At 50.5% G+C, this 10,897-nt stretch overlaps 2 protein-coding genes across 13 annotated transcripts in view; both read left to right on the top strand.

The window, feature by feature from the left end:
• The first annotated feature begins 2,531 nt into the window (after positions 1–2,531).
• Positions 2,532–5,464, top strand: LOC105560977 (methylthioribose-1-phosphate isomerase). The gene is made up of 5 exons (XM_012010552.1): positions 2,532–3,203; positions 3,724–3,965; positions 4,048–4,256; positions 4,344–4,552; positions 4,727–5,464. The coding sequence occupies exons 1-5, from the start codon at positions 3,066–3,068 to the stop codon at positions 5,036–5,038; spliced, it is 1,110 nt and encodes a 369-aa protein (XP_011865942.1). The 5' UTR covers positions 2,532–3,065; the 3' UTR covers positions 5,039–5,464.
• A 778-nt stretch (positions 5,465–6,242) lies between these two features.
• LOC105560978 (tropomodulin) overlaps positions 6,243–10,897 on the top strand; it is a 57,377-nt gene continuing 52,722 nt past the window's right edge. For 4 of the 12 annotated variants that reach the window (XM_012010558.1, XM_012010556.1, XM_012010555.1 and 1 more), the window contains exon 1: positions 6,246–6,634. In XM_012010558.1, coding sequence (XP_011865948.1) covers positions 6,452–6,634 — 183 coding nt within the window. In that variant the 5' untranslated portion in view covers positions 6,246–6,451. Of the gene's footprint in view, positions 6,635–10,897 lie in introns of all 12 variants that reach the window. The other 8 variants (XM_012010559.1, XM_012010560.1, XR_001008871.1 and 5 more) reach the window with 6 other exon arrangements.

Below are 10,897 nucleotides of genomic sequence, written 5' to 3' on the forward strand. Positions count from 1 at the left end.
GCCCTCGGCTCATGAATTCGTCTCGTTATCTCGATTGCCGCCGGTATCAACGCGCGACTGTTTCTGCGTTTGGCAATCGCGTAACTCTACCAGCTTGCGCCGGACGTAATTATCACGCGAGGCACTCGCGAGCGTGCTTTTTACGTCCCGCTATTTATGTCGCCACGCGAGTCGTTCGAGGAAACCTGCTGTGGACAACACGCGCGCGAGAGAACGCAAACGCGGAAACGACGGGCGAATGGCGAAGGTGAGAGATGTCGGGGGGGGGGGGGGGTGTGAATCAACCGCGTTCGCTTCAAAGGAAGCGTACAGGAAGAACTTGTCCGATGCAGCCCTAAAAAGGACGAATAAATCGACGAAAGTCCGTAAGAGTTTTTACGCTGCAAAATTGCGAAGATCGACAGCGCCGGGGAGGAGTCCGCGGCGCTTTCCAACTACTGGTCCCCGCCCTGCCAATTCAGAGATTATGAAATCAATATCGCGAAATACATTCCTGTCAGTCGCTGCTAATCCGGCCATTTTTGCAGCGCGGCGGCACAAAGGGACCGCGAATCGGACTCGCGCGTCAGGATCGCTTTAAATAGGGCATTGTTCGGCCGCAGATAGGATTGACGTTTCGGTGCGATCGTTCAAAGGCGTCGGCGAGTCGCGCGGTAAAGGTCCTCAACTTGGAAATTCTAAAAATTATTGAACCTTGGCAACATAGAATAGAATCAGCTTTATCGTTCCCATTGGCGTTACAATCTTCTTACAAAACGTTATTTATTCTAATTTACATTCAGACTTAAACTTATTCTAACTTGTCCTGCATTTTAATATGTACGGACACACACGCACACACCTCCCTCTCGACTTCCGCTTCCTCTTGCTTTATTTTCATTTTCTTTCGATCTATTCCCCCCACTCTCACCCCTCCTCTCCCTCCCTCTCTTCTTCTCTTCTCTCTCCTCACTCTTGTACTTTCCCACATTATAAGACAGACTCCTACTATGAGACGGCGGGGTTTCTGTTAGCGGGACATTCTCTGTCTATCGCCAAAGTTTCATGATTTTTTCAATTCCCGAGTCAGGGACCGTCCTCCGCGATTACGCACGCCGCTTTTCCGCCGAGAAACGCGAGGCTCGTCGGCGTTTGACATTTGCCCTTTGAAATTCCGCCGCGCGATGGTGGGCGGATTCGTGCCCAGGGGCGATTTCGCGCACGCGAGGGCGGGAAAATTACGTGCGCTCTCTCCCCGTACGCGTGGCATTTCCGCGCGGTGTCTCGCCGGAGAGTAGTCGCAGCCTCCGCGCGCGCTGGATCTTCCTCGCCGTCTTCGTTCGACTTTACGGGGGGGCGCACGTGACTCGGAAGCGAAACGATCGACGACCCTTTTACGTGTGTCTCACGCGAATCTGCAATTTTTCGCGCGGGCGTAACTGCGGAAGTGAAGCGGAGGCGCGCGTACGCGCCTCGACGTCCCCGAATCCGCGCGTTCCGAGGGCCGTTCGGCTGGATTATCCGAAACGCTAACGGTGCATCGACATGACACGTGATGCACAGGAGACCAGTTCTCGTCATCGAAACTTTTTGACTCGTGATGCCGCAGCAATGGACTCGTTGACACCTCAACAACTCGTGGGAATCGTTTCAAGGTATTTCAACACGCAGACAATTTTTCTAAACGTATGCGCATTTAATTTTAAATGCGTTCAAATTAATTTCTTTAACGGAGGATAGTACACAATAATAAAAGGATGTTTAATGATATCATTAAATCAATTAATGATACAAGAAGATAGCTTAATGGAAATTTGGCGATGGATAATATAAATAAAGTAAGTTAATGATATTTTGACAGTGATACCCTTACGATAAAAGGTAACGAAATAATTATTAGAAAATTACTGCATATCAGTAATGAACCATTAGAAATTACTGATGTACAGTAAGTTTTCAGTAATTATTTCGTTGCTTTTCCGTAAGAGTACTTAAATGCCATTTGTAATATTATAATTGTAGAAGCCCATACAGCACAAACCTTGCAGTTACATTGCAGTTACATTACAGTCGTGTTGCAATATTGTAGCCATGTTATTGCAATGTAACTGCAAGTTTTGTGCTGTACGGGAGATAACACGCGCGATACAAGTTGTTGAAATTTATCTTTATGATAGCCATTATACTTTAATTCTTCGATATCTGGCATAATCCACGCAATTAGAAAAAAACGAGAATTCCCTCTTAAAGTAACACCTTTATTTCTAATATGTACACTGACAAAAAAATATCTTAATCCAAAGAAATATTACTTTACTCAAGAAAATTATTCATTAGGTGGCTCGTAATAGTTTATTAACCTAAACTTATAAAATAATAAACAAATTAAAACAGGCATTTCTTTAATTTAAGTATTTATCAAATATCAAACAGTACTGAGAGACCCATTTTGTTGAATGAAACAAAATAATTTAAATATATATTACTCATATATTTCACATGCATTTTTAATATATTTTTGACATATATGTATAACATTACATACGATTTTTTAAATAGAATTTTTATATACCAAATGTACGAAATATATTACCATATATTTTCACGTACTTTTTGAAACATATCTTTTTCCGTGGGGGTTGAACAATATGTGGCTCTACGGGCACAAGTATTTCTCGAAGATTCCTTCGCATTTCCATTAAGTTACCCCGCTATCTCTCACGAGCCATCTCGGGCGACCTTTCGCAACAGATGAGCCGATGACGACCGCTCGACGCCGCTTATCACGAGAATTATGCAACGTGCTCGGAGATAACGTTACGCGCTTTTCGGTGCGCGCGTGCGGCCCGCTTGGCGCGAGGGGGAGGAGTGGGGTAGGCAGACACGCACGCTCGCCTCGCATCTCGCCCGCCAGATGACGCCAGTTCGCTGGACGCTGCCCGCGCGCTCGCGGTGTGGTGGGTTCTAGCCTCCAATTTACTCGCCTCCGCGCTTGAGAATTGACTCCGACGGCCCTTGGTAATTGCGGCTCGCGCTCGCCCGACAAGTCCTGGAGTCGTCGCGAATCGCCTCCCTGATTGATCGCGATGACGCTGCAGGCGATAAAATGGAGCAAGGCGAACGGCGAGCTGGAGGTTCTGGATCAGACGCTGCTGCCGGCAGCCACCCGCTACGTCCAGGTCAGAGGCGTCGAGGACGGCTGGCGGGTGATCAACAAGATGCAGGTTTGTCGGCGATCGTCCCGAGTCTCAAACCGTACATTCGTTCCTCGGCACGTGTTGCTAAACGTCAGCTCCGCTTTCTACGCGTGCCTTTGTCGAAAATGTCGATTCGACCGAGAATATGTAAATAGGAGCACGTGGGATCTTGGATCTCTTTAGCCGAACTGGCCGCGCTATAGTCGAGAGTTTACTTTTCTTTCCCCTCCAACCTGGCCACCGGTCTATGTGAAAGACACCACCGGCAAATTCAAATTGAAGAAATTTATTGCGAAAAAAAATCACCTCTGCCGCGGTGTGAACCTGGGCCTCTCTGCATTCCAGGCGGGCGTTTCACCAATTCGGCCACCGAGGCATGCGGCAATACTTGTCGCAGTAGACAGTCTAGTGACTTACCTGCCTTTCTCTAGATTGGAAGGGGAAAGAAACCTCGAGCCAGCGCAGCTAGTTGATCTAAAAGCCAACACAACGAGAAATGTGCATGTTGGTTTACATCACGCGGACGTAATTTGATGATCGTGTACAGGTGCGAGGCGCACCAGCCATCGCTATCGTGGGCAGCCTCAGTCTGGCGGTGGAGATCCTTGGACATCCGGACGCCTACGAGCACAAGGCGGCTCTTTGCCAGGCTATCGAGACTCACCTGAGCCACCTGTTGACGGCGCGTCCCACCGCGGTCAACATGAGGACTGCGGCCGACGAGCTCGTGCACCTGGCGAATGATCTCAGTGAGAACGCCACGTGCACGCTGTCCCAGATGAGAGACAAGTACATCCCTGTGACTATGCTTTTGGTGAAGGAACGTGAACGGCTCTCGATTGACCTAACTCTCTCGAAACTTGCGTCGTAGATTCGTAAACCAGATAGACGAGATGCTGAGGGCGGACGTGGCGGACAACAAGGCAATCGGGAGTCTAGGAGCGCGCGACATTCTGCGCGATTTGCCGGAGGGGAGCCCCGTCAGTGTCTTGACCCACTGCAACACCGGCAGCCTCGCCACCGCGGGCTACGGCACGGCCCTGGGCGTCATCCGATCGCTTCACGAGTCGGGCAGGCTCGGTAAATACGGCTTGTTTCCGACAGCGTTATCTCGGCCGGCCGAGCACGACGCATTTTGTCGCAACCGTTATCTATTTGTTGTTCCAGAGCGTGTCTACTGCACTGAGACCAGACCGTACAATCAGGGCGCCCGTTTGACCGCCTATGAGCTGGTGCACGACAAGATACCGGCGACTCTGATCTGCGACGACATGGTCGCCGCGACGATGAAAACGAAGCGGGTTGCCGCGGTGGTCGTCGGCGCGGACAGGATCGCCGTGAACGGCGACACCGCCAACAAAATTGGAACTTATCAGGTAGCTTATCAGCCACGAGTCGCGCGCTATCTCAATCCGTGATTATTAGAGTCGTAAACGATAACGACGGAGGGTCATAAATTGTTCTAAAGATAACTGGTTTCTCTTCAAAGATATCTCGGTACATGCTTTTGCAGTATACACTCGCGTAATCGATCCCTTTGTCGATTGTAGATTGCGATTCTCGCCAAGTACCACCATATCCCTTTTTACGTGGCCGCACCACTGACGTCCGTGGACTTCCAAATGCCCGACGGTGACGGCATAATCATCGAGGAGCGATCCGAGCGGGAAATGACTCACGTAAATAACGAGAGAATCGCAGCGGAGGGCGTAACGTGCTGGAATCCGGCGTTCGACGTGACACCGGCGAGTCTGATCACCGGCATAATCACGGAAATCGGTATTTTCGAGCCGTCCGAATTGATAAATGCGAAAGAGATCGCACTCGCGAAGCGTATCTCCCGTGAAGACGTCCCTTCGTAGACACAAATGCGTCCGCGAGCGTTTATGCGTGTATTTACCAGTTGTAAACGGCGAGATGCATGACTGATTTTACATTCAATTCTCTGCGAAAACAGTGCCATGAAAAATATCCGTATACTATAAGACCTCAGGGAAGTTAATTTTTTATTGACTGTAGACCTTTGTATTAAGGCTGCGTTCGGGGAGACGCTATTAGCGCCGAGAGCACCGGTCCATCTTCGTCGCTGTACGTCGAAGAAAGACAGAAGATGCTTTTAGCGCTAAAAGCGCGCTCCCCAGACGCACCTTAAATTTTAATTTGTAAGGATACATATGCATCGTTGTTGATGATGTTACTGTTACTGTTATTATACCAATACTATTCCATATTGCTGCGCTAAGGCGTTGTTAAAGCTTTGACGAATAAACAGATTTTTTACGCTTTCATGGATGTGCTGCTCGAAAGATCCATACGCTTTAAAACGACAAGCGTATTGCAGTAGGTTCAAGTGACATTAAGGCCCGGCTTCGCCAACTGTTACTTTAGAATGAGACAGACCTGAATTAAACTAAGATCAAAGTTAAGCGACGTTTGGTGAAACCGGGCCTTTAAGATCCGGTTTCACCAACCGTCGCTTAACTTTAAACTTAATTCAATTCATATTTGTCTCTTTCGAAGGTAACAGTTGGAAAGAGACAAGGAACGAATTGCACTAAGCCTAAATATCACTTGTTTATAATCCGTAGCGCAGGCAGGTGGATTTACAACCCCAATGTGCCCGTACATTTCCACCGATGCAGATTAATTTGATCTCGGTTTAACGTACTTATCTTTTTCTAGCTCGAGGAATTGGTAAGAGATGACAAGTAAGTTAAACCAGGATTAAAATCAATCCGTAGAAATGGACATAAATCCTCGAGAGCGTTCGATCCCCAAACGATCCCTGGGAGGGTGGACGGCATTTTTCAAAATCCTCCCTCCCCCCCGACGTAAGTCACGAAAGGCGTTGACGAGCGCGTCGTCGATACATCGATACGCCAGCGCGACGCGTGCTACGTTCCTGCGGGAAACCGGCGGCGGGATTCTATTTTCGCTCGTCGGAAGACGCGCGGCGGGACCTCGCCCGCCGCGGGTTTCCGCGGCCGCGGGTGCTTTAGTACCGCCAGCCTCGCCGCTCCGCGCGGAACTTGGACTCCCGGAATAGTCTCCGCGGCGCCGCGAGAAAGAGACACAGAGAGAGAGAGAGAGAGAGAGAGAGAGAAAGAGAGTAGAGAGTTTTTCGCCCGCGCCGAGGCCGAGATCGGAGCCGAAATCGGGGTCTGTGCCCGCGCGCGACAGGCAAGGGACGATTCTCGCCCGCGTTCGTCTCGCAGCGAGAGCATCTCACCGCAGGATTCCTACGATCGGACGCAGGTCTCGCTGCCCGCGAGGTGATGGAGGTGGACGCGGAGAACGTCGGGATGGACGTGACGGACGCGCTGACGAGGCCGGACGACGGCGGCGTCGTCGTCAGCGGCAACGACATCGACGACGACGAGGCGCCCACCGTCGAGGAGACCTACGAGATCACCACCACCAGGCGCAAGACCATCCGCACCAGCTACAAGATCCAGGAGGTAAGCGGTTCGGCGACGCGCTCGCACGGCACGACCAGGTTCGTGACCAGCTTCCGCCGCCGCTGCAACGTGGGCGGCTCGCGTCGAGTGATCTCGGCCGACGAGCTCGTGCGCGCTTGGCAACGAAGGTGCCCGTGCAAATGCAGCCGGATGAAAAAGTAATTAACGGAGATCGAGGGAGGATTCTCCCGGTATAATGTGTTATTTTAAGACAAACCCGTTGAAGCCCCCTCCTCCCCCCCCTCACTCCGGAAAGGGTTGTGCCGATACGTCGCGCGGAGCACGGTGGAATTTAAACGCGCGAATCTGAGCGGAACTGAAAGTCTCCCGCAGATCGAACTCGGCGAGCTGAGGGAGATGATTTTTCTCGCCTGGACCAGGCGCATTGCGTCAGAGACGGGGCGGGGGCGGGGAAGGGATTTAGATTCGGGCGACTTATGCATCTCGGCGCGCCGTAATATTCTGGATGTTAAACCCGCGCCGCCCGGCTATGCCGCTGGATTGTCACAGAAGTCGCGAGTTACTAAACTATTCCGGGGCTGTGTTTATTATTCTTGTTATATATCGCATAACGGAGAGGAAGAGAGAGAGAGAGAGAGAGAGGAGAGGGAGAGGCGCGAGTGCAATGCAGCTGCGAGATTCTCGCGGCCGCAACGCAAAATCTGCCGAGCAAGTGCGTAAGCGTCGCCCGCGCGCGTAATACGATTTGCCCAAACAGTGGTCCAAACTGCCGTGTTTATTTATCGTCCCGCGCCCGCCGCGTGACTCGCCGGCGCGCACCTCGTTATTTAGCTGAGAATTCAGCGGCCGCATCGCGCGAAACGCCCGCGGTCGGTTTTTACGCTCGCGGCGCTTTCCGCTCGTTTAGAGACGAAAGGGGGGAGAGAGAGTGAGAGGGGGGGGGGGATCCGCCACGATCGCGATCGTCGTTCCACGTGAGACAAACGGCCGGCGATCCTACGTCATTGTCAGGACGACGATTTTAGAACTGGCAACGAACTCGCTCTTTCTCTCTCTCTTTCTCCTCGAGCGCAGAAACGACGGCCGGCAACGTAAACTCGGGCCGAACGAGCGTCGTTCACGACCGGGACTTCCGACGAAATTCGCCCTCGTGATTTGCGCCTTCCTGTTCCTGTCGCGCGATCCGAGTCGGTGACGCGGGAGAAAGAAATTTCAATCGGGGGCAGGAATTTGCGCTACCCGAGGAGAAGAAAAAGTCAGGATGATGTCAATTTGATGTCATATCGACCAAAATTTGACATCGATTTGGTCAATATGACATCAAATTGGGCATCATCCTGACTCTTTCTTCTCCTTGGGTACCTTCGCGCGGACCCGCGGCAGCTCGCGAAACCCTTTTATATCATTACATAAACGTGTCTCTGATGACGAAAATCATTAATCCAACTGACTGTAAGAAACAATTCGCAGCTTTGTGGCGAAAGCCGACTTGGACAAGGGAAGGCACCGACGTATACAGATTGTGACGGCGGTTTAAAAGCGGATTCGAAGTGCGCCGAAGTGCGACCGACGGCTGTCCGCGTGCCGAAGAGAATTGCAAAATTCTTGGCTTAAGCCCGAATGTCAACGGCGTTCCGCTGAATTAGCGAAGGGTCCCGTTATGCGTGAATTATATGCGAGCGCGATGGCGTTAAACGGATCTGGGGAAACTTTCCGAGTAAACAACGAGGAGGAGCGTTGCGCGCGACAATCGCGAAAAATTAGCGGCGGGCCGGTTTTCGAGCGAGGCGGACATCGCGGAAGGAGAGCGCGAGTGGACGAGAGATTCCGCCGGTCCGTCTCCGGTCGCTCGATCGCGAACGCGGCGGATTGTCTTCCGCTCGCGGATCGGGCGGGCGCGGAGCCGCTGCCCCGCGACCCCACATTCTCGCGGCAGCGAGAAAACGGCGCCTCGCTTTAAAGCGGAGCGACTAAATTGCCGTCCACTTTGCCGAGGGCGGCACGTGACGGCATAAATTTCACCGGGCGATCTGCTCTCGTGAAAGCGACGATCTGTTTCCTACGCTTGATGAAGACGCTCGCTTGCCGAACACCCTGTCGCGACACGACCGGAGAAATTTAATCCGCGCGGCTAATTTTGAATTATACGGCGAACCGCAAACTGCCCCCCCCCCCCCCCCGGTTTGTGCTTTACGATATCAAATTTGGAAATAATGGGCGGCGTAAAATACGCATTGCCGTTACGTTGCGTAAACGAGAGATTATTCGTCGGAAAACACGTCGCACACACGCACGTTTCCTGCTTGTTAAAGGTACTTTACGACTGCGCGATTTTGAACGCAACTTATTGTTCTTTCTCTCTCTCTCTCTCTCTCTCTCTGTCTCTCTCTTTCAAGTATTTAAATATTTTGAACGCAAAAGAACCTTGGACTTGACGTCTTCAGCCTCGGTTACTCCGTGTCAGCGCGATCGAAGCAATAATTTCCCGCGAGTGATCTATGATTCTTCGACGATCGTTCCACGGAACGGACGATCGTCGAAGTCGCGTTTCGACCTCGGTGCTATTTTAAAGGTACGTCAGCCATTTACTCTCGAGTCGTTCTATCCTGCGAAGCCTGCAGAAGCCGGCGGGAGCAACGATTTATCGAACAAGTGGCTGGAAATCGATGCGCTACTTTTAAGTCTCGCGGATGCTGGCGCCGAGTCGCGTCTCGCTTTATAAATACGAGAGGATCAATGGGCGTTTTTGCGTTATGAAATGTCCCGCCGACTTCCGCGACGGCGTGAAACGAGCGCGCCGGGACAGGCTCGGGCGAGCGAGTAAACATAATATAATGACGGACAGGTGAATACGGCGAGCGCACTGTCGCCGCAGCCGCGAACGTCCGTTCGCGGCGGCGCTAAACGATTAAGGATTTCGAGTTTCCACGGCCCGAATTTAATTGAATCTACGCGCGTTTATTTGACGCTAACGCTCCAACGTCGAGGGACGCCGGCGTTTCGTTCGACGCGAATTTCGCTCCGACGACGACGGCACATTATAGAAGCGGAGAGAGACGTTTTAACCGGCGCGCTGAAGGCGAGCGCAAAGCGAACGAATAAGCAGATGAGTTAGACGAGTTTCCCCGTGGCAGCTGTCGCGCCATAACGTTAGCGAAAACGTCAGCAAATCATTCGGGGTCGTAAACGGAACGGAAATCAATTTAAGCATCGCGCGCGGCGCCGAACTTCGGGGACGTTTGTCGCTGCGATTAACACTCGGGGCTCGAGGCATGGTTTTTTTTTCCTCCGGATTAGTTTATGCCGGGGTAGTTTATGCTGGATTAAATTTACGCGCGCGAGTTTTCAACTGGGCTAAGTACTTTCTCGCGTATTACACGACGACGTATGTAAATTTGTTTGGCGTTTATATACGTTGGGCTAATATGACTCCGTTAACTTAATGTACGAGTTTACCTGAAATTATTATTGGTTTATTTAAAACGTCTGAATATCCTGAGTCTTCTCTGAGTTTTAGTTGTCTATGTTAAAAGTTCTTTCAGTCATTCCCTCATTGGATTTCTTTAAAGAAAAATCTCCAAGTGTCTAAAAAATCCATCATTGAAATTAAGGACGAAACTAACAAATGCTACATCGATCCGCGTTCTCTCTTGTACACGAACGGCTGATGAAAAGAGACAGTTCGAAAGTCATATAGGATTGTAAAAAACGAAAGATAGAAAAGTCAGAGAGAGAGAGAGAGAGAGAGAGGTGGGGAACGAGTTGCGTATAAACTCAGCGACGTATCCTCGTAGTCGACGAATTTGTCTCGTAAATTACTCGCTCTGTTTCTGACGTTCAATTAATCATCGTAATTCTAAGTTACCCACCCGACGATACCAGTACTGGCAGCTGCTGAATTATTTTCGAGTTGCAGCTCCGCGCGATCTGAATGAGCTTTCTGTCTCATGGGAAAGCAGTGGAAGAGAATAAAAATATCCGCGGACTTCTAAGAATATCTCTACTTCTGCGGCACTCTTTAAGTAAAAACGCAGCAAGAAGTTAATAGGGGCTCGCGGCTGAAAGTTGATAGAGCTCTTCGCTCATCGCAGTGCGATAAATAAGAACGAAATAACTAATCTTTTTTTTTTGTTTTACAATGGCAATCGGGGAATAACGCGTTTGATCACGTACAGTTTTATTCATTAATGCGTGGACCTCAGTTTTACTAGAATTCATATTTTCATAATCTTTATTCCCTTCTATATCTCGATGAGCTTCAGGTTGTAAATTCAAATCTCGAAAACTGGCAAAGTATTAGGA

This window comes from Vollenhovia emeryi, unplaced genomic scaffold (assembly GCF_000949405.1).
Source record: "Vollenhovia emeryi isolate VEMERY1.0 unplaced genomic scaffold, V.emery_V1.0 DF939215.1, whole genome shotgun sequence".
NCBI lineage: Eukaryota > Metazoa > Arthropoda > Insecta > Hymenoptera > Formicidae > Vollenhovia > Vollenhovia emeryi.

Bases quoted from the DNA above. Each gene is read 5' to 3' on its own strand.
- LOC105560977 (XM_012010552.1), top strand. From the start codon at position 3,066: ATGACGCTGCAGGCGATAAAATGGAGCAAGGCGAACGGCGAGCTGGAG. The intron at 3,966-4,047 runs GTACATCCCTGT...CTTGCGTCGTAG, and splicing joins CTGTCCCAGATGAGAGACAA to ATTCGTAAACCAGATAGACG. The intron at 4,257-4,343 runs GTAAATACGGCT...TTGTTGTTCCAG, and splicing joins TCACGAGTCGGGCAGGCTCG to AGCGTGTCTACTGCACTGAG.